General features: G+C 42.8%; 1 protein-coding gene across 1 annotated transcript in view; it reads right to left on the bottom strand.

Annotated features, from left to right (window-relative positions):
- Positions 1-27,710, bottom strand: part of LOC145399245 (potassium channel subfamily T member 2-like) — a 340,618-nt gene that overhangs the window by 206,782 nt on the left and 106,126 nt on the right. Inside the window, exons 8-11 of the mRNA XM_080271933.1 lie at positions 26,552-26,735; positions 19,608-19,772; positions 2,224-2,424; positions 775-992 (exon numbers count right to left, since the gene is read on the bottom strand). Of these exons, the coding sequence (XP_080128059.1) occupies positions 775-992; positions 2,224-2,424; positions 19,608-19,772; positions 26,552-26,735 (768 nt within the window). The remainder of the gene's footprint in view (positions 1-774; positions 993-2,223; positions 2,425-19,607; positions 19,773-26,551; positions 26,736-27,710) is intronic.

Here is a 27,710-nt window from a genome sequence, read left to right as displayed (position 1 = left end):
AAGGAGAGAAAGACAGAGGAGGATGGAAGTAAAGAAGGATGGAGGACAGGAAAGGGCAGACACCTGAGAGCAGCACTACATCAAGTGAGTGGATGGTGAGCACCTCCACATACCACCAATAATAATAATAATAATAATAATAATAATAATAACAAAAATAATAATAATAATAATAATAATAAAAGCAATGAGGGATACAAAGATTTCCACTTATGGTAACAGGTGAAGATCAATAAATAAATGCATTATCACAGCCATGTTGTGTATGAAAATCCCACATAAGAATTGCCATCATCATAATCTTAATTTTAACGTTCAGCAATACGATGAGGTGAAGGAGACACATGGAAACAAAGCAGGAAAGCAAACCTGTGGTAAATAAAAAATAAATGATCCTATCAGACAAGACCCACTAAGCCAGGGGATCTTTTTACATTTATTTTCACATTATTATTCTTGCCACCTATGGACAATTATATTTACCTTAGAATATAGTGCTCTTTAGATGTGTAACCAGTGTGGATACGCCTAAACTCACACACTTGTTGGCAAACAGTGTGTACAGGGTATTTTACAAGACTGGAGATCACAGGCAGGAGGAAACAAAATACAACATCAATTCACTGTCCTCTTGAAATAGAAAGTAGCAAAGTAATCAATGTGGATATACCTAGACCCATACAGTTGTTGGCCAGTAGTATGTATAAAGCGTGCTACTTAACAAGGCTAGAGGTCATGGGCAGTGGGAAAATCACAACACAGTATCATACTCACTGTCCTCTAGATGTGTGTAGCAGCAAAGTAACCAGTGTGGATATGCCTGGACTCATACAGTTGTTGGCCAGTAGGGCATACTTGAGTTCATCCTCACATATCACGTGCTCTGCGAACTTCACGTGCAGTTTGTTCTCTGCACGGATGATCTGTACATACTGAGGCACATTAGGTGCAAAGTCCTTGACCGCCCATGACCGTAGGATTGTGTGTTCGTCCTGTGGCAAACATAATATGAAGGGTTAACTCGGTGCCTATCGACTGTACAAGTGTCATTAAGGCAGGCATTCTACTTGTGCCAAGTCCCACAGCAATTTCCCCTGGGACACAACACAGAGTATATTACAGGGAGTGACTGAGCCATCATCATCATCATCATTCGGTAAGGGTTGCAACATTAGGGGCACAAAACCATTAAACAGGTACAAAACTACTATACTAGATGGGAGAGCTTCAGGGTCCTTCGGTTAATGTCCTTGGTGTTGTGTGGCGTGGTATGAAAGGGTGATGTGATGTGGTGTTATGCGGTGTTGTTTGGCTTCATTATAATGGATAGAAGTGATGCACCTCTCCTTGCAAGTGAGACACACCTACAGACCCACTCCTGGAAATGCTCTCATCTAAATACATGGCCATATTACTTGGTGGTGACACAGCAACAGTGCAGGGCACCCAGTGTACCTGGGATGGGAGTATTCTAAGTGGCTTTGCACATTTTGTAACCACTCAGACACTTTTTCAGCATAATATGGCTAAATATCCTCTTATAAGTTAATGTTGCAAATTATGTCAAAATTAAAACTACATAAAGAACATATGAGAGAATATTTAGATGGAGTAAGCAAATATATATATAACTAAAGAAATTCAACAAGTCTCCTATGCCACCATGAATATGAACTTATTTCAACAGCAGTTAGTTAGCTAGTTAGTTTGATAAAACAATAACATATCTCTCCCTGTTACAGAATGTTAACAAACTTCAGGTTAAATCTGGTTAGTAATTAGTTATCTATACAAAATGTGTGAGTATGTGTGTGTGTGTGTGTGTGTGTGTGTGTGTGTGTGTAATTCACAGGGTCGGTCAGAATCATTGAGGGTCGTGATCGTCAGCTTTTACCCTCCCGGAAGGGAGCTGAGAGCTCATATAGTCCGATCTAAGGGCAAGGCTGTGACCTGCACACACTCACACACCCGTCCTCTTGCTCAAGGGGGACAGTAACCGCCCACTTCGTCAGTGAAACTTTTCGTGGCCTGAGTGAGGGGCGAACTCCCGTCTGCCAGATGGCAAGCGAGAACGCTACCACTGAGCCAGCGAGCGGTGTGTGTGTGTGTGTGTGTGTGTGTGTGTGTGTGTGTGTGTGTGTGTGTGTGTGTGTGTGTGTGTGTGTGTGTGTGTGTGTGTGCACGCACGTGGGTGTGTACACATGCGTGAGTGTGTATACTCACTGCAGCAGTCTTGTCAGCATAATGTCTGGCTGCCAGGATAAAACAAGCCTCAGCCTCACTCATCCTGGCACGAATGAGGTCCCCGTCCTTCAGACATGACCCCTGGATGTATATGACTCGCTGCGCCCACATCGGCACCTGCAGGATCATTTTCATCGTGGAATCCAGCTCCATCGGCGACAGTAGCACTACGTAGTAATCCTGACATACACAACAATACACTATCACCAGCAAAAGTTCATGGTATATCCTGACAAACATTAACAATACACTAACACCAGCACAAGTTTGTAGTAATCCTGATACACACATAATAACAACACTCTGTTACCACCAAAAGTTCATGGTAATCCTCACACACACACACACACACACACACACACACACACACACACAGAATACACTATCACTTGGCAAACTTCGCCTCCTATTCCACTATGTGTTCTTAAGAGAGGATAAGAATTCAATATCACTGGGAAAAGTTCACGAACTATTCTATCTATCTATTGCCGGATGCCTCAATCCCTTAAGGAGTGGCCACACACAAAATCACCTCTATGTTGCCCTGTCCAATGCGACTTCACTGTCTTGCTCCCAGCTCACACCCCCCTCATATACCTCTCTACTCCATCCCTCCATCTCATCCTCAGCTTCTCCCTCCCATTCCCCCCCCCCCTCCACCTGCAGTGAGTCTAACTTTCGACACAGAGGCAGAACGCGTACAGACACAAAGCCAAGCAAGGCAAGAGGAGGCATTGCTGGCTGTAATTATGAAGCTTTTGCAAGCACAAAGTGTAAAATTACAAGGACAAAGTGTACAACTACAGGCACAGAATGAAGGACTAGAATGAGGGACAGAAAGAGCTCAAAGAACAATTACAGGCACAGAATGAAGGACAAAGAACTCAAAGAACAATTACAAGCACATAAGGAGAGGAAGAACTCAAAGAACAATTACAGGCACAGAATGAACAACAAAAAGAATGATATGAATAGCTTCTAGAGGCATTACAGGAACAACAAAGGGAATTAAAACTGAGGATGTGAGGACAGCCAGATGCTTTCATGGGGGAAAGAAAGGAAAAGCAGCAACAGCTGAAGGAGGAAGTAGAAGCTGAGCTATGTAAGCAGAAGTATGAGGTAAGCAATAATGTGACAGAATGCAAACAGCAAGTAGATGACCAGTTGAAGATAATTAGTGAGGGAATTGTGGTGGAGTGCAGACAGCATGTAGATAACTAGCTGAAGCAGGTAGTCAACCATGTGAAGATAATTAATTAGTGAGAAAATTGAGGCTGTAGAGAAATACTGCACTGCTGAGCCCCAAGCTAGTGTACAGGGAGCATATGAAAAACATGGACAGGGTATGGTAGATCTCGATGGATCCCAAGCATTTAAAGGTAGCATTACCGGGTTGAATAATCAGAATGCAGAAGTTAAGTCCTGGACTTAATTATGATGCCCCAGTTTTCTGGCCCCAAACCAGTGAAGTGCATGGCTATAATGGGGGTACAATTAAAAAGAAACCTCAGGAATCTGATGGTAGAAAGTCTTGGGAAGTTTACTGTGTGCAGTTTGAGTTACTTGCTGATCAGAATGGTTGGGATCATAGGCAGAGGGCAGTCCAGCCTGCTACTAGTCTCAAGGGTTCTGCAATAGAAATTCTGGGCCAGATGTCAGTGAGGGAGAGGAAGAGTTATCAGTCCCTAGTAGAAGTGCTGGAGTGCAGATATGGGACCATGTACCAGACTGAGGTTTACACAGCAAGATTTCTGACTCATGTATGGGCTCAAGGCAAATCCCTACAGCAGCTTGCTCATGACCTGGGGAGAATGGCATACAAGGTATACCCTGAAGCACACCTAACCTGTTGGCTACTCTTCCCAGCGACCAAATCATCGATGCTCTTGACAGTGCAGAGTTGAAAATGCAAGTGAAGTAGGCACAACCCACAAGCATGCAATATGCATTAGCCAGGGCTCTAGAATCGGAGTCCTATGTCAGGTCTAGTACGTCCACTTTTCAGGCAGGTTGTACCGCAGGATTCAGAGCAAGAAAAGGGCAAGTACGTGAAGCAGAAAAATTTGAAGGAAGTTGCTGGTACTGTACTGCGTAAAGCAAGGACATAGCAAAGAGGATTGCAACAAGTGCAAGAGACAACAGGAGAAGATCAGAGAAGGTTGCAGGTTCTGTGAGGAGTCAGGACACAAGAAGGTGTATTATTACAAACGGAAGAAGGAACAAGAATGGAATAGTGCAAGGAAACCCACACTTGCAACAAATGGGTGTTGGACATGTGGTGAGGTGGGACACTTCAGCTATGATTTATATATATATATATATATATATATATATATATGTATATACTGTATATATATATATATCCCTGCTTGTCGTAAAAGGCGACTAAAAAGGTTGGCGGAGGGTTAGTGCCCCTCCCCGGAAAACAATTAACTAAAAAGATAAACAAGAAGCCTCGGACAAGGATTGACCAAATGATGACGACCCAGGACCGGACAAAGGACTTGGTAATGGCAACATGGAATGTAAGAGGAGCGAATGATGAGGTGAAAGAGAGAGAGATTGTCCAGGTGCTCGATGGTGCAAAAGTGGATGTACGTGGAATACCTGAAACAAAATGGAGAGGAGAAAGTGTGAGAGAATGGGAGTATGGATGGGGTATATGTGCAGGAGTAGGTGAGAATGAGATGGCAAAGGAAGGGGTATGTATAGTTGTGAGTAAAAGATGGAAGAAGAGCATAAGACAATATGGATCACTTGGGTCAAGGATTGTGTGGGTAAGGTTGAAAGTTGGAATACAAATGTGGGCGATTGTGTGTGTGTATGCTCCAACGCAAGATCGTGCTAGCAGAGTGAGAGAAGAGTTCTGGACAAATGTGGAAGTGTGCATGGAAAAGTTTGGAAGGAATGACAGAGGGTTTTTGATCGGTGATAAGAATGGTAAAGTAGGAAATGTGAAGGGGGATGGAATAGTTGGTGAGTGGGGTGTGCCTGCTGAGATAGATGAGAATGTCAGTGCGTTAGTGGACATTTGTGCTGGGAGGGGGTTGGTGATAGCCAATACCCTCTTCAGGCATAAAATGATCCACAGGTATACATGGCGAGTGATGAGAAGGGTGGGTGGTGAACTGAATGAAAGGAAGGCAATGATTGATTATATGTGTGTGGATGAAAGGATGCGAAGATGTGTAATGGATGCAAGAGCTTATAGAGGTTGGGGGAGTGGACTTTCTGACCACTACTTGGTGGTGGCCAGAATTAGGATCAAAGTAAGATGGAGAAATAGAAGAAGGGAAAGACGAGAGGAAGGAATAGTTGCAAGGAGAGTGGAAAGGTTACAAGAGGATGAAAAAAAGGCAGAGTATAAAAAAGAAGTGGAGGAACGATTAGGCAAATATGAATTGGAGCAGATGGGAGACGTGGAAGGTGTGTGCAGGATATTTACAGAAGAAATATGTGCAGCATGTGATGTGGTGTGTGGAAGGAAGACAAGACAGAGGGGGGTGCAAGGAACAGCGTGGTGGACTGAAGAGGTGAGACAGGCTGTGGCACAAAAGAAGAAAACATACAATGAATGGATGAGAAATAGGGGTGTGGAAGAAGTCGAGAGGCGGAAGAGAGAGTTATATGTAGAAAGAAAGAGGGAGGTGAAAAGATTAGTAAGAGAGAGTAAGAAGAGAGTGGATGAGGAATTTGGAAGGAATCTGAGTGTAAAGTGGAGGGACTGTAATAAAATGTTCTGGAAAGAGGTGAAGAGAGTAAGACAGGGTGGAAGTGAGGTTAGCAGGGGAGTGAAAGATAAAAATGGTAGATTACTAGTGGAGAAGGGAGAAAAAGTGAGCAGATGGAGAGAACACTTTAAGGAATTGTTGAACATACAGGATGGAAGCAATGAGAGTATAATTGTCTGGGGAATGGCTGGGAGAAGGAGGGAGATGAGAAGACAGGAAGAAATCAGTAGGATAGAAGTTGTGGAAGCAATGAAGAAAGTTAAATTGGGGAAAGCCCCAGGAATTGATGGAGTGTGTGGTGAAATGCTGGAGCATGGGGGAGAGATGGTAGTAGAATGGATGTGGAAGATGTGTAGATTGGCCTGGGAGGAAGGTAGAGTCCCGGAGGATTGGAAGTCAGGTATAATTATTCCCTTGTACAAAGGAAAAGGGGAAAAAGAAGTGTGTGGTAATCATAGGGGCATTTGTCTTCTTAGTATAATAGGAAAAATGTATGGTAGGATACTTACTGACAGAGTTAGGGAAATAACAGAGGAATTAGTTGGAGAAGAACAGGGAGGCTTTAGAAAGGGAAGAGCTTGTGTAGATCAGATATTCATTCTTAGATCTTTAGTGGAAAAGTTTCTAGAGAAGGGAAAGAAGTTGTATGCAGCTTTCATGGATTTGGAGAAAGCATATGACAGGGTGGATAGACAAGGATTGTGGAAAGTATTAAGAATATATGGAGTAGATGGGAAGTTGTTGAATGCTGTGAAGAGTACGTATGATGGTGCTAAGGCTGCAGTGCGTGTGGACGGTGAACTGAGTGAATTTTTCTCTTTGAAAGTTGGGTTGAAACAAGGATGTGTCATGTCTCCATGGTTGTTCAATCTGTACATGGATGGGGTAATAAAAGAGGTACATGGTAGGGTAGTGGATGTTGGAGTGGCCCTGGTGAGAGAGGATAGTGTCTGGAAACTCCCTGTACTGTTGTTTGCAGATGATACTGTGTTGTTGAGTGAAGACGAAGGGGAGCTGCAAGGCTTGGTGGATGAATTTGGGAGAGTGTGTAAGAAACGGAATCTAAAGGTGAATGTAGGAAAGAGTAAAGTGATGGTCTTTGAGAGAGGTGAAGTCAGTGAATGTACAGCGAGGTTGGATGGTGAGGAACTGGAAAATGTGAGTACGTTTAAGTACTTGGGTAGTGTGATGAGTAAGGATGGAGGTTTGGAGGGTGAAGTTATTGAAAGGGTACAGCAGGGAAGAAAGGTTGCTGGTTCTTTGAAAGCAGTGATAAGAAACAGGGAAGTGAGCATGGAAGTGAAAAAGTTACTACATGACAGTATTGTGATAGCAACTCTAACGTACGGAAGTGAAGCTTGGACATTGTTGGAAGGACACAAGTCAAGAGTGAGAGCAGTGGAAATGAGTTATTTAAGAGGAGCCTGTGGAGTCACATGGAGAGACAGGCTGACGAATGAGGATATAAAGGAGCGTTGTGGTGTGGATGTGGATCTGATAGGACGCGTTATGAGGAACACACTGAGGTGGTTTGGCCATGTGGAGAGGATGGAGGGTGAAAGACTAACGAAGAGCGTGTATGTGAGTGAGGTGGAGAGGGAAAGAGGGAGGGGGAGGCCGAAGATGAGATGGAGGGATGGGGTGGAGAGGTATATGAGAGAGGAGTGTGTGAGTTGGGAGCAGGGCAGTGAAATGTCGGGGGACAGGGCGATGTGGAGGTGATTTGTTTGTGGCCACCCCAAACGGGATTGAGACATCTGGCAATAGATAGATAGACATATATATATGCATACATATATACATATATATATATATATATATACACATACATAAGTAATCCCTCTAATATCTGAACGCCCAATATCCGAACATCCCCATTAACCGGACATAATTGTCCCGTGATCCAATATTCCCAAAATGGTCCGAAAACCACAAAAAATTCGAAAAAAAAAAAAAAAAAAAATTCCCACCCATAATTTGAACTTGGCACACGGGGCGCGGGACAGCTTTGTTGTGGCGCGTCATTCCTCCGACGTCCGATAGAGCGCCCCTGCATCCTCCCCACTTTCCACCTGTCTCTCGTCGCGAGTGCACGCTCGTCATCATGGCTGCCCACGTGCTCGCTTTTGTGGTGGTGCCTTACCTGGTGCAGGCACTCCTGCTGCTCTCGTGCCTCTTACTAGTGTGTGTGATGATGGCCCCGCTGCCTGAGAAGAGGAAGAGAGTGGTGTTGACTCTGGAGAAGAAACGGGAGATATTGGAGAAAGTAGATGCGGGGTGGTCTTCTTCCCGCATCCTCCGCGAGTTCAACCTGGCCCGATCTACTTTGTTCGATATCAAGAGATCCCGAGACAAACTCATGCAGTACACGGCTGACTTCTCATCGAGAAGCAAATGCAACATGGAGAGGAAGGTGATGTTTACTCCCAAGTTTGCTGAAGTCGACCGCTCCACATTGATTTGGTATCAACAGGAACATGCTGCTGGTGTGGTGGTATATGGTATGGAGCTGAAGGCTGCTGCTGAGAAGTTCGCCAGGCTTTATGACGCCCCAGACTTCAAGGCATCCGAGGGTTGGCTCTTCGCGTTCAAGTTACGGCATGGCCTTACCAACCGTAAAGCTCATGGCGAAGCTTTGGACGCTAACGAGGATGGAGTTGACGAGTTTCAGCACAAGGTGAAGGGCTTGATCGACAGGGAGGGCCTCAATCTTAGTCAAGTCTACCATGTTGACGAAACTGGTTTATCCTATCGCTCTTTGCCAACGAACATTCTAGCTGAGGAGACGGAGAAGCGTGTACCTGGTCGCAAGCTCTACAAGCAATGGATATCTGCTTTGTGTTGTGCCAATGCTACCGGCATGCACCGGCTTAAGCCCGTTATTGTTGGCTGTGCAAAGCAGCTCCAGTGTCTTCGTGGGGTGATGGATTTCCTTCCTGTCGTATGGTACCATTCTTTGAAGGCATGGTTCAATGCCCACATCTTCAAAGACTGGATCCACCACCATTTCGTCAAGGAGGTCATCCATTACCAGAGGGAGAAACTGGGAATCCTGCGCGACCAGGTAAAGGCCCTCCTTCTCCTCAACAATGCACCTGCTCACCCGAGTGACAAGGACTTGGTGGCTGAGAATGGGCATATTAGGTGCATGTTTTTGCCACCTAATATGACAGCTGTCATCCAGCCAATGGACCAAGGAGTGATCATGGCAACAAAGAGGATGTACCGACGGAAGTTCCTGGACGAGGTGATGGTTGTTCTTGAGGACGAGGACGAGCGCAGGGAGGGACGGGACACGTGAGGCCAGCGGACTTTGGAAACCTTCACCGCTACAACATCAAGTCTGCAATCTACAAATGGGCCAGTGCATGGAAGGAAGTCCCTGTCAAGACTCTAGAAAATGGTTGGTCTTGTCTGCTTCTCGGAAAGGATGTGGAGCACAATTTCCTAGGTTTTGACATGGATGACTTCCATGCACGTCTATGTGCCCATGGCGACGATGTTGATGTGGATGAAGTGCGTGAGTGGCTGGATGACGACAAGGACGATCCTGGGTATCAGATCATGTCTGATATCGAGATCGCATCTTCAGTAGCAGGTGTCAGTACCCAGCTAAATGAACACGTAGAGTTCGTTGTCGACTACCTGGAACACCTGGACTGCAAGAGGGAGATGGGGCCCTTGGGACTTGTGAAGGAAGTGCGCACTTTCAGGCAGCGCATCATTAATCGCCAAAATCGTCGTTCCATGCGTCAGTCAATCATTAATAGCTTTTTCAGACCCGTGATCCCTGCTGTGCCCAGCCCTGGCTCCAGTCCATTGACTCCACAAGACAGGCCCTCATCCTGCGAGCCACAGCCCAGCACATCAGGCACGGTGGAGTCCCCAGTGAACCTGAGTTTGCTCCTGTCTTCAGAGTCGTCTGCAGTGGGTAGTCTATCACCACGACCCAGCGACGCACATCTAGGCCACCTGCATCAGCTACTCTCAGACTCTGACAGCGATTAAATGGCAAGAACTCTCCATTAGACCACATGGGAATTTACAGTGTTGTGCAGTGAAGAAACCAGTGCATAGTATTAAGAAATTAGAATTGTGAGTGCAAAGACTAAAGTGCAGAGTGCAACACTGATTTTATTGACGTTCAATGGAGTGCAAATTAGACTACAGTGTGTAATGTTAAGAAAATGGATTTATGAGTGCAAAGACTTAAGTGCACAGTGCAACACTTATTTCATTAAGGTGCAATGGAGTGCAAGTAAGACTAGAGTGCACAGTGTTAAGAGAATGGATTTCTGAGTGTAAATGACTAAGTTCAGTGCAAGACCTCATGTACAGTGTACTGCAAGGTGCTTCAGGTACTTTTTACTGTCAGAGTCTGAGAGGAGGCGGGTTATTCATCGAGATGGCCAGGGACTTCTTGCAAGTACCCAGAATGTTTCATATTGTACTGTATTTTCCATACTTACCTCTAAAACCTCATTTCATGCTTATATGTCCCTTATTGGTGTGAATAGGGTCTTAGGTGCTATGCATGTGCAGTAGGGAGGTGTTTTTCTGAGTTAGGCTAGGTTAGGGTCCATAATTACCAGTCCAGGAGCCAGGAACTTGTTTTAAGTACCCAGAATGTTTAATATTGTATAAAATCACCTCTAAAACCTCATTCTCTGGTTCTTTTGCATTTATTTCAGTCTTTTATGTCCCTTATTGGTGTGATTTGGGTCTTAAATAGGTGTTATGCATGTCCAGAGGGAGTTGTATAGGTGTTTTTTTGAGTCAGGGTAGGTTAGGGTCCATAAGTATCCATAAGTACAAGTCCAGGAGGCTGGGGCCCACTATCCGGACGGGACCACATTCCGGACATGCTTTTGGCTCTATTACATCGGATAGTGGTGGAATTTATATATATATATATATATATATATACATATACAGTAATCCCTCTACTATCCGATGTAATAGAGCCAAAGGATGTCCGGAAAGTGGTCCTGTCCAGAAAGTGGGCCCCTCACCCCTGGGCTGGTACTTAAGGACCCTAGCGCAGCCTAACTTTGAAAGCCACCTAAATAACTCCCTACCGGATAGGCATAGCACCTATTTAAGACCCTATTCACACCAATAATGGACATAAAGCATGAAATAAATGAAAAAGAACCAAAGAATGAGGAATAAGAAGTGACTGTACCACAGCCAGGGTACTTACAGCACGTATGTGGCTGCCATCTCTAAGGCTTTGACAGTGGTGAAAATGCTCTTGAAGAACGTACAGTACTCCAGTGTTGTGCTGCACATAATTGTTTGCACTGTGAGTTATAATTGTTTAACGCTGCACATTGTTCCCATAATGCATCACGCCAGTTTCAACTGCTAGTTTCAACCGCCAATTTGCACTTCACATTAATCCTTTGCACTCTAAGTTCTAATTTCTTAGCACTGCACAACACTGTAAATTCCCGTGTGGTCTAGTGGCGAGGTATTGCAGTTTATTCACTGTTTATTCACAAAAAACGAGCACATGTGGCTTCCATTGCAATAAGCATCTACTCACCATCGAAGTTAGGCAGTAACTGTTGATGACGGGGAAACAGAGTTGCCAGATCGCAATGGCCACATTACCAAGCTCCTCACTTTTCATTACCAAATTTAACTTTTCATTACCAAACTTGTAAAGCTAGCATTTATTCTTCACTAATTATATATACAGTAAAAGTGGAAATACATGTAATCACTCTCCTTATAATTAACAGCATGTTGATTATTTTCATGCTATGTAGGCTAGGAGAATAATCAGAGAGAGCAAACAATCCACCATCTCCATCCTGTGTATCCTCATACATGTGAAAAATCCATTTGGTATTGCATTATTCTGATTCATTACCAAACGAATTTTTCATTACCAAATTGGCCCACATTGGGTAATGAAAAATACCAAATGGCAACTCTGATGGGGGAGGGGGGAGGAAGGAAGGGGTGAAGGGGCCATGATGTAAACCAGTTGTTCAGAGGCGCATGGGAATTTCATATTACGGGTGGGAAAAAAATCCAATTTGTGGGGTATTTTTTTCTTTTATGACCATTTTTGGGTTCCTAAGGTCCAGCCCCACTATGTCCCGTAAGTGGGGTGTCCGGAAAGTATGGGGATTACTATAAATATATACATATATATATACATATATATATATATATATATATATATATATATATATATATATATATATCTATCTATCTATCTATATACCTAGGCTGCTTCCCCCAAGGAAAGGGAGGTAGCCGAGACAGGATGACTCACTCTCCATTTACTCATCCATTCAAACACATTCATTCGCATCTTAGCCCCAAAGGGGAGAACGGACAGATCCTCACCGCACCACACCGCACAAGGGTCAACTGGGCAATGCAATCAGTGACATCCGCAGCAGGGCCCGACAGCAGAACTGGTTTACCCCTGCCACATCATAACAGACCCATCCCCTTACCCGCACCTGACCTGACTAGCTGATCAGACCAAATGCGGGAGAATATCCCCTCAGGGCTGTGTCATCACTTATTCATTCACAATTTCTCTCCATTTATTTCTGTCACGCACAGCCACTCTTCCTTGCTCAACAGACATCCCTCTCGCATCCAGCGCTCTCTTCACACTGTCCATCCATCCTATTCGTGGTCTTCCTCTCAGCCTTACACCTCTCACATCAGATCTAGTTATCTTTTTCACCAATCGCTCATTATCCATTCTCTCCATATGCCCAAACCATTGCAACACCCTCTGCTCAACTCTGCCAGCCATCTCCCGAACAACTCCAGTTCTCCTTCGCACTTCATCATTTCGCACCCGATCCATACGCGTCACTCCACACATACTCCTCAGACATCTCATCTCCATTACATTCAAACTTTTCCTCTCTGCTACACCCATATTCCATGTTTCAGCCCCATATAATGCAGTCGGTACCACAACACCCTCATACAGCCTTCTCTTTACATCCATTCTAAGCGAACGACATTTAAACACTTTTTTCATTCCTCCCAGCACCTTTCCTACTTCATTTATTCTAAACTTCACTTCTGCATCTATTCTTCCATCCACAGCAACATGTGACCCTAGATATTTAAAACAATCTACCTCCTCAAGCAACTCACCATTCAAAACTATATTCATCCCCCTACCATCTATCAACCTCGTACACTTCATCACTTTACTCTTATTCTCATTTACTTTCAATTTCCTCCTTTCACACACCCTTCCAAACTCCTCTACCAACTGTCTCAATCTCTCCTCTGAATCAGTCACCAGTGCAGTATCATCAGCAAACAGCAGCTGCTTCAGATTCCATTCTCCTCCATCAACATTTACCAGACTCAGACCACCTAAAACTCTTGCATTCACCTCCCTTACAACACCATCCATGTAAATATTAAACAACCAAGGCGACATCACACATCCCTGTCGCAGCCCCACTCTCACGGGAAACCAATCACTCACAGCATTTCCCACTCTTACACAAGCTCTACTATTTACATAAAAACTTTTCACCCCTTTTAGTAACCTACCATCAAGTCCATACAATCTTAAAACAGTCCACAAAGCCTCCCTATCAATTCTATCATACGCTTTCTCTAAATCCATAAATGCCCAAAACACATCCTTGCCTTTCGCTAAATACTTTTCACACACTTGTCTCACAGCAAACACCTGATCAACGCATCCCCTCCCTCTCCTAAAGCCACACTGCTCATCACTAATCACTCCCTCTGTACCCTCTCTAACTCTCATAATTAACACTCTACCATACACCTTACCTACAACACTCAACAGACTTATACCCCTAAAGCTAGTACATTCATACTTATCACCCTTGCCTTTATACAACGGGACCACACAAGCACTTGCCCAGTCAATTGACACCATACCTTTCTCAAAGCACACATTCAACAATCTTACTAACCAGTCAACAATAGTCACTCCACCACCCTTCAGGCATTCCACAGCACACCCATCCATACCTGCAGCTTTCCCTGTTTTCATCTCCTTTACTGCCTTCTCCACTTCCTCCTTCGTGATCAAGGAATCATTCAACTCTCCCAACACATTTATACCTTGCACCCTTCCATCCGCCACAATCTCAGCCACCCTTTCCTCCTCTACATTTAACAATCTTTCAAAATACTCTGCCCATCTCTTCCTTACTGCATCCATCTCAATTAACATCCTTCCATCCTCTGATTTTACTCGTTCTTCCTTCCCAGACACTCCCTTTCGCACCCTTTTCACCTCCTTCCAAAACATTTTCTTATTCTGCTGAAAATTCTCTGTCAGCCGCCTACCCCACCTCTCATCTGCTGCCACTTTAGCATCACGCACAGCCCTTCTCGCTCTATTCCTCTTCTCCTTATACCTTTCATATGACATCTCATCCTTCCTCTGCAGCCACACTTCATATGCACGTCTCTTCTCAGCCACAGCCATACTTACTTCCTCGCACCACCATTCACTTCCTTTTCTTACACCACCACCCACACGTCTCACACCACACACCTCTTCTGCATGCCCCACCACAGCACTCTTAAACAACTGCCATTCCTCCTCCACGCTGCCATTTTCCCGATCTTTCACTGCGTTCCACTCATCTTTCAATTTCTCCTGATACTCTATCTTTTTCTCTCTTTTATCCAACTCACTCACTTTCAAAACCTCCCTGCCACACCTAACCCTCCTAGCTCTCATCCATCTCTTTCCTACTCTTAACTTTCCCTCCACCAGGTAGTGGTCAGACATACCTCCACCCTCCCCTCTCAGAACTCTCACATCCAACAATCTTCCTATTACATTCCTAGACACAACCACATAGTCCATCAAGGCTCTATCAACAACCCTTCCACCCTCCTGTCTCACCCATGTATACTTATAAATATCTTTCTTCTCAAACAGCGTATTCCCAATCACCATCTCTCGCTCAACACACATCGCTATCATTCGTTCCCCATTTTCATTTCTTCCAGGCACACCATGCATACCAACTACACCTTCAACTGCTACATTTCCCACTCTAGCATTCAGATCTCCCATCATTACCACATTCACATTCGCTTCAAAACTCTGCAGACACTCATCAACATCATTCCAGAAAGACTCCCTCTCTTGTTCATCCCTTTCACTACCAGGCCCATATGCACTCACAAACACCCACAACTCACGTTCAAATTTCGCTTTCACCCACATCAGTCTCGATGACACCTCCTTCCATTCAATCACACATTGCTGAACTTCCGGACTCACTAACAAGGCCACACCTTCTCTTGCCCTTCCTCTATCAACACCTGACAATCTTCCATTCACACTTCCAAACATAGATTCCCCCTTCCCTTTCATCTTCGTTTCACTCAAAGCTAACACATCCAACTTTCTTCTCACAAACATTCTCCCAATCTCCTCCCTTTTAGCCTCAATCGTACTACATCCACGCACATTCATAGACCCAATCTTCAGGGTACGAGGATAACTCCATCCCCCATCCCTTTCTCTGGCCTGTCTCTTTTTAGGAACTACAAAACAGAGGAGGGGGTCCCTAGTCCCCTCACCCCGCCCCTTTTAGTCGCCTTTTACGACACGCAGGGAATACGGTGGCAGTATTCTTCCTAACACAACCTGGCCGCAGAGTAGTAGTACCACCCCATAGTGCGGCCAGGTTGTGTCCCCCCCACCACAGGGGGGCTCCAACATGCTTGCATGCATCGGCCTTGGTCACCTAATGGCGGCTCTCCATGCTGCTTGATCTTTGGCAGCTTCCCTATTCAGTCTTATCCCTGAGTTCAAACTCAATGACCTCATCCAAGGTCTTTTTAGGTCTACATCTTGCAACCCTACCCCTGACATTAACACTTGTCAATTTCTGCACCCAGTCATCATCCCCCATCCTCTCCACATGCCCAAACCATCTCAATCTACCTCTTATCACAACATCAATACACTTCAGTCCCATCCTTCCTCTCAACTCTTTCATCGTAAACCTAGCACCCACAAGCCTTGCACAAAGGGATGCACTGCACATCCACCTAATCACGGTCATTTCTGTACATGTAAGCCTGTGAATATCCTCTTCCTTCTTCCCTTACTGCCCAGGTCTCACTATCATACAGCATTACACTCCTAACACATGCCGCATATAAAGAACCCTTAGCACAGAGGGAGAGCCCTCTCAATGTTAGAAGAGGCAATAGCTCCCTGAACTTCTTCCAACCACTCCTCACTCTAGCCACAGAGTTAGCCCCAGTCCCTACATCCAGAACATAACATGTCTCCCAAATAACAAAACTCTTCCACACACTCAAAAGACTCACCAGCAATATCAATCCTTTCACACCTTACAACCTCTACATGCTCTCCCCGACACACTGCACACGAGAAATCAGCATTCTCTCACTACGATGTCCCTCCATCTCTTATTGTCTCCCTCTCCCACTCTCTTCCTCCACCTCACTCACAAATACTGTCCTAGCCTCTGTTTCACTCACATTTACATTCACACAGTCAAACCATCTCACAGCACTCCAAAACTTACACATATTTCTGAACTTCCCACTTTGTCTGTCTGTCTCCCCATGTAACTATCAAAAGTTTGCCTCCTCATCCACTGTGCTTGATTCAAAGAGAAAAATAATTCACTGTCACCAGCAAAGTTTGCTTTCCATTACACTATGTCTCCTTCAGAAAGAAGAAAACAAATGTACTCAGGGAAAACGCTTCACCTACTATTCCAGTGCGCAAACCTCACAGTTGGGACATGTCCATCACTTTTCTCCCTGATGCAACCTAACAAGGAGAATCATCCATACCTAGAAAAACACACCAAATCTCAGCTTAGGAATATTAGCCATCAGAGGACGAAATAGGCAAATTTTTGTTCCTGACTACTGTCACGAGTAAAGGCTTGTCAAGAAAAGTAGCTTGAAAGGAGCTGTAGGGTTAAATGGAGAGACAGAAGGACAAATTGGAAAGGTCAGGAATACTGTTATGTTGATGTGTATGTGTTGGAGCACTGTGAGATGGTTTGACTCCTGGCCTTTGGTTCCTTCTTCCTTGCATTAGAAAAAAAAATGTAAGTGTGCCTGAAACAGTGCCTAGGTCAGTATTTGTGAGTGAGGTGGAGGGAGAGAGTGGGAAAGGGAGACTGGGAATGAGATGGAGGGATGCAGCAGAGAGGAGTATGAATATGGGTGGTGTGGGGTTAAGAGACAGCTAACTGATTGTGAAGGACAAGGCGACATGGAGACAATGTGCTGCAGATTAAGGAGTTTGGTGACAGATTAGCACAGATATATAGATAACAGATATAGACAGAAGGATAGATAGACTGATCAAATAGACACGGTATACAGTAGTCTCTCATTTATCTGGACGTGCAGTATCCGGATGTGTTCATTATCCGAACACTGGACCTTGGCTTTATTAATCTATTATCCCAATTTACTTCTTATTATCCAGACATAAAAGTCCTCAAGAACTTCAGCCGACCAGCTGACATGTTCAAACATTTGGTATCATGCCTGCTGGGCTTGAGCAGTGAGTGGGAAGTAGGCCGTAACCCACAACCACAACTAAAATATCTTTCCGACCCTGTACTGAATGGTCAAAGTCGCATGCTCGTCCTGTCACTCTAACGAACCTCCAGCACCCGAGTAATATGACTGTAACCCACAAGCGATGTCAAAATGTCCGCATGCATCCCCACCCAATGTCTGAAGTCACACGGCCACAAGGCTAAGTCTTTCCTGACTGCCCCTAAGACTGTAACACATTGCAAGCCATGAGTACATGTTCGGTGACAGCAGCCGTCTGCCTCTCTACCGAATGTCCAAAATCCCTTCGTCACCATGAGTTGTGTTTCTGCATGGCCACTCAGCGTCTAACAGACCGCAAGCCACAAGTAAATGTACGGTAAAAGCACCTGTCTATCTCGTGACAGAAGGGGAAGAATCCTGCCTACAGCCTCGCTCCTCTCCCCCTCCCATCTCTCTTCCATACCTCTCGGCTCCCCCCTCACTCCCTACCTTTCTCCATGGTGATAACACTGACTCGTGAGCTTTTAAATTTTGTTTGTGATTTCTTCGACTACTATTGGTCATAACAAAATTCCGCAAAATCCACGAGAGAGACCACGAAATTCTGCATCTAGACATATGCTTAACTCTTGGAAGATGCTGGTAATATTTTGCACTAAGATGGTGGGAAGTTATATGAAGGTACGTATTACTCCTGAACACATTCTTCTCACTGCATTTCTGTACTTTCAGTTATCAGTTTTATGTTTGTTTTTTTTTGGTTTATCTTATAGTATAAACACCAGCAAAGATGATGGTATACCATTTATACCAGCAGAACCAATTCCCGGTGGCATATTTGGCTGTGGAATTTTTTTTGAGCCCTGGAAGCAATCACTTGTCACAGAAAACTGATTTTCTAACAGACTTCAGATTTTTTGTGCATTTTTGTTGTTTTTGCATATTTTCTTGATGTCTAGCATTAATATGGATAATCTTGTTTGTGTTTTAATGTCTCTATCTATCTATCTATTGCCAGACGCCTCAATCCCGTTTGGGGTGGCCACAAACAAATCGCCTCCAAGTCGCCCTGTCCCCCGCCATTTCACTGCCCTGCTCCCAACTCACATCCCCCTCTCTCATATACCTCTCCACCCCATCCCTCCATCTCATCCTCGGCCTCCCCCTCCCTCTTCCCCCCTCCACCTCACTCACATACACTCTCTTCATCAGTCTTTCACCCTCCATCATCTCCACATGGCCATACCACCTCAGTGTGTTCCTCATAACGCTTCCTATCACATCCACATCTCAATATGGCAGAATGACCAGAAAACAGTGCCAATATTAGGAGGGATACTGTACATACAGTATACTGTAGTATACAGTACAATAGGTACAGTGTTTTTTGGTTCTCAGTTTTTTCATGGTTTGTTGGTGTTTTGCATTATTTTGGATATTCCTACAGTATGTGTGTTTTGATGTCTAAATCTGTCAGACTGACCTGATAACAGTGCCAAAATTAGGAGAGGTACTGTACATACGGTAAGTGTTTTTTTTTCATGATTTTCTTGGTGTTTAACATTATTTTGGATATTCCTATGTGTGTTTTGATGTCCAACTATGGCATACTGACATGAAAACAATGCCAAAATTTGGAGGAGTTCTGTACATACAGTAGTGTATAAGCAGGATGTTTTTTTTTTAGGTTTGCTGTGTTTGTTTTTGCATGGCTTTCTTGGTGCTGAAAATTATTCTGGATAATCTTATGTACGTTCTGATGTCAAAATATAGGTAGGGTGTTTTTTGTTTTTCAGTGTTTTTCTGCATGGTTTTCTTGGTGTTTAGCATTACTCTGGATATTCCTATGTGTGTTTGATGTCTAAATAGGCCTGAATGACTGGAAAACACTGCCAAATTACACATAGGTGCTGTACAAATAGGTTAGGTATAGGTTTGAGGTTTGGTATAGGTAGGGTCTGGGTATGGTAGGGGAATAGTGTTCAATATCTGGATGCTGCTGCTACCCAGACATGCTTTAGGCTCTATTATGTCCGGATAAATGAGGGATTACTGTAGATCTACACTACTAACCTGTACGTGGGGATGGGCATAGAACTCATTAAGGAAGTCCATGATGGTGTCTGCCTGTAGGTTTGTGGAGCAGACCACCACATGCTTCTCGTTCTGTGCCCGGTGAGCAGAATACGTCCCACCAAGCTTCTTACGTTCCACCCATGTAAACGCCAGCTGCTCAAACTGTTCGAAAATTTAAGATTAACTCTTCATTTCTTCAAAAATTTCCTATCAATTTAATCACTATCCCTCCCCCACATTTCTGAACTGTGTCACACACTCCATCAATGCCTGGTACTTTCTACATTTTTACTTTCTTCAATATCCTGTGCACAAAAGGTGAAGTACTGTGCAATTAAGAAAAACAAAAAGCAGCTTCCATCAGGCACATGTAATACTGTATATATATATATATATATATATATATATATATATATATATATATGTATGTATATTTATTTATTTATTTATTTTACGCAAGGACGAAGGTACCTAAGGCCAGGAGCCCACACAACCGTTCCCTCTAAGAAGAAAAAAAAACAATACAACAAAGAGCTAAATTCAAGATCCGTTCATTTCTAGATGCCTGGACACACTGCGTCTGAAAGACTGGAGATCCTAGGAAGTAGGAAATACAGACAGACGGAGACAGTTCCAGAGTTGACGTGCTGCACACCTAAAGGACTGGGAGTAATGGTTAACTCTTGCATTAAAGGGACAGAAAAGGGATGAGAGTTTGCTGCTAGGCAGGTGCTATGCGCCCGTCTTGGTGGTGGAGAGATGCAAGCAGACAGTTTAGAGGAGCAGTGACCACTGAAGAAGCACAGAAAAGACAGAAAGATGCAACAGTGCAGCAAAGAGAAAAAGGTTGAAGGTAGCAGTATGAGAAGCGTTAATGAGACGAAAAGCCTCTGACCCCACCTCACTAAGAAGACCTATATGTGCTGAGCCTCCCCACACATGAGAAATGTATTCTACAAAGGACTAAATAAAACCTGTGTATAAAGTCAACAACTGTGCAGGGGTAAAGAAGGTACAGAGTCAGTTTACCACACCTAATCTTTTGGAAGCAGATTTTGCAAGAGATGTAATATGATCTTTCCAAGATACATCCCGAGACAGTGAAACCCCAAGTATGTTTAAAGATGATGCAAGACTGAGCTGGATATTATCAAATATTAGTGAGTATGCCTCTGGAAAATTTTGTCAGGTTGATAGGTGTAAGAACTGAGTTTATGGTGCATTAAAAACAAGATTACTCTTACGCCATCCATCTGTCTCCTTTACCCCATCAATTCTTCATTCCCACCTCACCACATATTTCTCAGGTCATCTGCTTTCTGTGCATGGCCTCCAAAAATGAGGTGTGAGGACAACTGTGATTCATTACCCTTAGTGGGTTTCATTTTTCCTTATTCTTCTTATTTTCATTTGTAGTCACTTCGTCTGTGTTAACATTTAAGTTCATTCATTCATTCATTCATTGCCAGACGCCATGTATCCCAAACGGGGTGGCCAGCGGCTTAGAGTTAATTGTTTTACAGGGAGGGGCACTAATCCTCCACCAACCCCACTTGACACGTAGGGATGTAAGAAAAATAAACTTTTAATCCATTGCTCTGTTAAATGTATTAGGATGATGTAACAAAGCAAAATATGACAAAAAAAAACTTACAGACACTGTGCTTACTTGCTCTATAATATTTCATGAATGTAATCAAATATTGGTGACCTACAGTAGTCTTCCACCATCTGCACACTCGATGGAGCGGCTCCTTCAGGTGAATACATTGGGTAACGAGACATATAGTTTTACGTAACCCAAAAAACCACTGAAATAGTTAGGGGGTAACAATATCCCCAATAAACAGATGCCTAGTAGTCAAGTGGATCAAGGCTCTCATAGTGGATGTGGCCAGTAAGGGTTTAAATCTGAGGGTTTTATTGTTCACATTTTGCCACTTGGGGGTTGCAACCAGTCATTACTGCCATAAATGTCTGGACTAAGTAGCCTAGCTCAGGGCCCCTATATTCATGATGGGGCAATAGCTAATTAAATAATAAATAAAACTCCTGTTAAGTGAATATGGGGCAGAATATGACTAAGTAATTGGGTCAGTTGTTGACTAATATCTATTATAAAAGGTTTATTGAGAAATATCTAAGTTAAATTCTAATTCAAACAGTAAAATACAGAGAATAACTCTGTTATCATTCATAAGGAAGGTGGGTGAGAGAGAGAGAGAGAGAGAGAGAGTCCACATACCATGGATAATTCACACATAATTTGGCTGAAAAAGTAGCTACAGCAATATATTAATGAATTTCTAAGTGCCTTTCCTTAGTGTTATGTCTTTATCACGAATACGATAGGGTTGTATTCTAAGTAGCTTTGGAGATTTCGTAACATATCTTCCTTAGTGATTTGTTCTGCACATAACACCTTAATATCCTCTTGTGTGTGTATGATGCAAACTATGACTGTATTTAAACCAAATGAACACCCAAGAGAATGTTATGACAAAATATTATGCTGAATAAGTCACCACAGAGGAAACGCTACAAAACCCCATTTATCATTCTGAATATTGCCCTATAAGTAGGTTGAACACTCATTCCATTTTTACTCTTATGGGAATTTACTTGCCACTTCTGAGAATGCAGTATCAACAAACAGGTTATTATGGTAACTGAATGAAAATAGCGTGCTGTTGGCTGGAAGAGAAGACCAATGTTCCAACCACGAAAGGCTTAACAGTGACTGTACTGTATTAACATTGATGCTCCTACGACTCCCTGACTGAATACACTCATCTGGTGTTACTTCAAATAAAGTACTAGAGTTGTCCCGATCATGTGAAGGTTTATAAATCTTATAATACTGTAAACTATGTAAATTCAGATACAGGATATCTTATTCAGTAAAGCTATATCATATATGAAAGCAAAATTAGTTAAAAACTTATAATCATTTCATCCATCTACACACAACCTAATCCTGCTGTGTTCAGTCAATTATGATGAGTCATCAGTCACCCATCCCTAAGAGTCCTTATGTTAGCAGTATCTCAGCCAGTCATTATGAGTAATGTCAGGTTGGAACATTTTAACCTGCTAAACCACCGGACCTCCGTCTGGTTACAGGCAAGTCCTGGTTAACGAGCAATCGCTTAACCATAATTCGCTAATACAAGGTCTTGAAATCTGCACCAATGCCTGTTTAACGAGCAGGTAAAATCCCCCCAAATCCCAACTTAAGAGAATCGAGACGAGGGTATTTGTATTTCATGTCTATTAACCCATTATTCCTGCTTAAAATTGTCTGTCACAGGTGTTGGTGGTTGGTTGTTCACCTCATCCCTTATTTACCTATAATTTATATTATTCTGCTTAAATTAATGTTGTTTTTATATTTAAGGTGTATTACCCTCTTGTATTAACCCCTTATTCCAGCTTAAAATGATCAGAAAGTCAGTTTTGGTGGTTTTGGGGGAGGCTGCTCAGATGCCTTGCTCCCTAACCCTATTTTTCCCATTAGTTCTTCACTTCGTATAACAAGAATTCGGCTAATGAGCAAAATCCTTGCTCCCAAGTAGCTCTTAAGTTCTGGACCCGCCTGTATATATGGTTACCACCCATCGTAACAATAGCTTCCCTGAGCTACAGAATATTATTTGGGTTGTCATCCAATGCAGAGTCACCTACAGAGAGTGACTCAAGGGTTTGTACTGTCATTTACCACAGGAAACTTTTATGATAAATAAATAAGCTAAATAAACAAATAAATAATGGTAAAAATACTGCTCGGTAGGCATGGCTGTCTGCTATCCAATCATTTGATGTAGTATAAAGTAACACACCATACTTTCCCAAAACATGACTAGGTAACTGATGCAAAATTCCCAACTACTTGCAACTTCATTAATCCTATTTCCAGGCCCCCTAATACCTGTGCTGGCAGAACGATGACCGCCAAGCAATCATGATGACATCAACAGGTGTGGCAGCCAAATATACTGATGAAATCTACATTCGATGAAATAAATAATAAATGAATGTAAGCCAATATCTTACTATATCATAAACTAATTAACAAGCATTACCAAGACACAAGTGGCATCTAAATGGCTGTACATTTCATACATAACTAATGCACAATTGCTTTTATAAGAGAGGAAACACATCTATTTGTTTTGTCTCTAGTAGTGTCAACCGCTGGTCATGCATGGAACTTTCTTACCCTACTGCCTGCTGCACGGATAACAGGTGCACAAAGCAGTAAGTAAACTATACTCAGTTTTTTTTTATCAAGGTGAAGATGCACTTGACAGGTTGCCGATGACTAGCTGACTGCATGTCCGAATAAAATCGTTATATTTCAAATAATTATCAGTAATGTGAATCGAAACTTACTAACTCAAATACAACGATATTATTTGGACATGTTGCATTCAGCCAATCATCACCAAACTGTCAAGTACATCTTCGCCTCGACAAAAAAACAAAAAAACAAGCAAAAAAACTGCGTCTAGTTCTACATCTCACCAACAGTGGACACTACAGTAGGAAATACACGCAGATGTACATGCCTACTTATGAACGTGGTTAAACATTACCAAAGCACAAGAAAGTAGCTAATATAAACCCCCCAAACCTGGAAAAAAAAAAAAAAAAAAAAAAAAAACAATACCTGTGTGGTCTGGAAGATGGGCGCCACGGTCAAACATTTAGCCAAAAACTAACGTATACTACCAAGCATGACTGGGTAACGAATATAAACATCCCAACTTACATACAAAACTTTAACCTGTTCCGTGCCATGTCCGTATACAGTATATACAGCCAAACCTATAGTGGCCCAAAATGACAAAGCCCGAATATATACAGACTAACTCATACCGACCCAAAATATTGAGTCCGTACACATACGGACACAGTTTTGCTACATTTGCTCAAAAGTTTTTGAGTCTGCCCTTAGTGCATGATAGAAAATGGGAGGACAGACACCCTTCCTCCCCTCTCATGAGGGTAAGAGTGGTAGAGGTGAGATTTAAAAAAAAAAAAAAAAAAAAAAAAAAAAAAAAAGTGAAAATACGTGAAATTTGCATGGAATCCCAACTTCCTATCATCACAGTTTCAACTGTGGCCACATCCAAGGCTCTCAGTTTTAAGGAAATTTCCTTAGATTGAGAAACCTGAGGTTATATGAAGAAATTTTTAAGGATACGGGGATTTTAATGAAAATCTGAAGAAATTTGATGGAATTTACTTGAAATATCTGAGGATTTTTATCAATTTTTCGAGAAAAGCAGAGTATGCGGTGGCTGAATCGGTAAAGAGGTGGCCTACAGTCCTGATGGACCCAGGTTCGAATCCCGGCTGGGGCAGGGAACAGTTTAAGGATTTGAATTTCATAAAAAAAACAGACTTTCCTGATCTACCAGAAGACCCACCAACATGTCGTAAAAATACCCCCGCTAATACCAATACACCAGTCCTGTATGAGACAGCCCTAGCATGTATTCAATATGGACGGTGGGTGTTAGAGCGGAAGTGGTGACACGAGGAGGTGTAGGAGGACTACTGGGCCCTGGGACAGGCTACTGCCCCCGAGATATAGGCCCTCAAGCCTTTGCCCAGAGTAAAAAAAAAAAAAAAAAAAAAAAAAAAAAAAAAAAGCTAACAATCAACTGTCAGGGGGAGGCTATATGATGTATTTGAGTTTTTTTTTTTTTTTTGGTTATATCACTACCACGCGTTGGCGAAAAAAAAGATAATTCATTAAAAATTATTTACAATTAAGATTTATAAGTTTGGTTATTATGCATTTGGAATTTTTTTATTTGATTGTGAGTTATGGCAGTTATCGAATTGGACGATTTGCAGTATTTTCTATAGCATGTATTAAGTGCAAAGTTTATGAATGTGTGGTCATTGTATTTATTTTATGTCTGCAAGTAAAAGTGATGTTCTTAAGTCTTTGTTTAAGAGTTTTGGCCTGCTCAATAATTTTATACGTTCGATTTACTATCTGAGGAAATATGATCAAATTTAGAGATATTTTTACAGCTTTCCAAGGAAATTCCGCGAACAAGAACTGAGGCCCTGGCCACATCACGTAAACCTGGATGCATTCCCGTACTACAAGTACTCCATGCATCCACCCACTCCACAACATGATGGACTCTCTGTCCACATCATCCGCTGGCAGTAGTATCTGAAAGTAGTCATCTGACGCAAATCTAGGTTACGCCGCACTGCCAAGGATATTGTGCTTACTCCCGACTTCCAGTCCAAGTTGGTGAAGTCACGACCTAACTGATAGTGATTTGTAGATAGTGTATATAAAGAAAGTAATATAAGTAAATGTAATTAAAAGGAAGTAAATCATGAAATCAAGTAATGTGAGGAAAATAACACAAGAATGTGTGATTTACCATAACAAATGTGACTGCATGCAGCATGAGTGTTTACTGTGCTTTATGTGAGTGTTTATAGTGCCTTATACCAATTTAATAAACAAAAAAAAGTGAATGTGAAAATACATAAAATTAGCACAGAATCCCAAATTCTCATCATCATAGTTTCAACAGCTGCCTTATTACGTACACCAGGCTGCCTTTCCATGCTACAAGTGCTTCATGCATCCATCCACTCCATGCCAAAATGGACTACCTATCCACAGCAGCCACTGACGGAATCTGAAAGTAGCCATCTGACATAAATCTGGGTGTGCTGGACCCAAAAACATGTTTTTGGATGGAAAACAGCAGAGGTGAGCATTTTTACTATCATTAGGGTTATTTTAACCACTTTTCAGGTATATTTATGGAAAAAAAACATTGAAAATTGCTAGCACTGGGGGTCACACAGCCTCCCAAATCCTTGGCACTAGAGCCAAAAAGCCTACAAAGGCTCCAGCATGGAACAGGTTAAAAACCAGCTACCCTGCACCCTAATACCTGTGTGGGCAGAACGATGAGTGCGACGCAGATCATGATGACCATAAACAGCTGTGACGGCCAAATATCCGGCACGAAATCGCCATACCCGACTGTACTGAAGGTGACAATGACGAAGTACACGGCTTGGAACAGGTTGAGGTGACGATGTCCAGCCCGTTGAAAGTGCTGGATCCCACACACACTGCAAGTACACAGACAGAGAAATAGAGTGTACACAGCTTGGAACAGGTTGGAGTAGCGATGTCCTGCCCATTGAAAATGTTAGAACCAACACAAGCTGCAAGTAAATATTGATAAATAGATAAGCAGATAGATAGAGAGACTGATAGGTACATACATACATACAGACAGACAGACAGATAGATAGATAGATAAGCAGTACATGGCTGGAAACACGTTGAGGTAACGATGTCTAGCTCGATGAAAATGCTGGATTCCACACACACTGCAAGTACAGATAGACAGAGAGACAGACAGATAGATAGTACACCATTTGGAAAAGGTTGAGGTGGTGATGTCCAGCTCATGGAAAGTGCTGCATCCGACACATAATGTAAATAGATATACAGTAGACAGATAAACAGATACATAAATATAGATGGACAGACAGACAGTGTACATGATGTGGAACAAGTTGGGGTGACAATGTCCAGTCCACTGAAAGTGCTGGATCCCACACACATTGCAAATAGATATAGATACAGATAGACAGATTGCAGTGCATGTGGATGGTGAACTAAGTGAATTTTTCTCTTTGAAAGTTGGGTTGAAACAGGGATGTGTCATGTCTCCATGGTTGTTCAATCTGTACATGGATGGGGTAATAAAAGAGGTACAAGGTAGGGTAGTGGATGTTGGAGTGGCCCTGATGAGAGAGGATAGTGTTTGGAAACTCCCTGTACTATTATTTGCAGATGATACTGTGTTGTTGAGTGAAGACGAAGGGGAGCTGCAAGGCTTGGTGGATGAGTTTGAGAGTGTGTGTAAGAAACGGAATCTAAAGGTGAATGTAGGGAAGAGTAAAGTGATGGTCTTTGAGAGAGGTGAAGTCAGTGAATGTACAGAAAGGTTGGATGGTGAGGAATTGGAAAATGTGAGTACGTTTAAGTACTTGGGTAGTGTGATGAGTAAGGATGGAGGTTCGGAGGGTGAAGTG

The sequence above is a fragment of the Coenobita brevimanus genome, chromosome 48 (genome assembly GCF_032717465.1).
Source record: "Coenobita brevimanus isolate Jiangsu-jjx chromosome 48, ASM3271746v2, whole genome shotgun sequence".
NCBI lineage: Eukaryota > Metazoa > Arthropoda > Malacostraca > Decapoda > Coenobitidae > Coenobita > Coenobita brevimanus.
The sequence above is the reverse complement of the archived record's forward strand: the minus strand, read 5'-3'. Positions and strand labels throughout refer to the sequence as shown.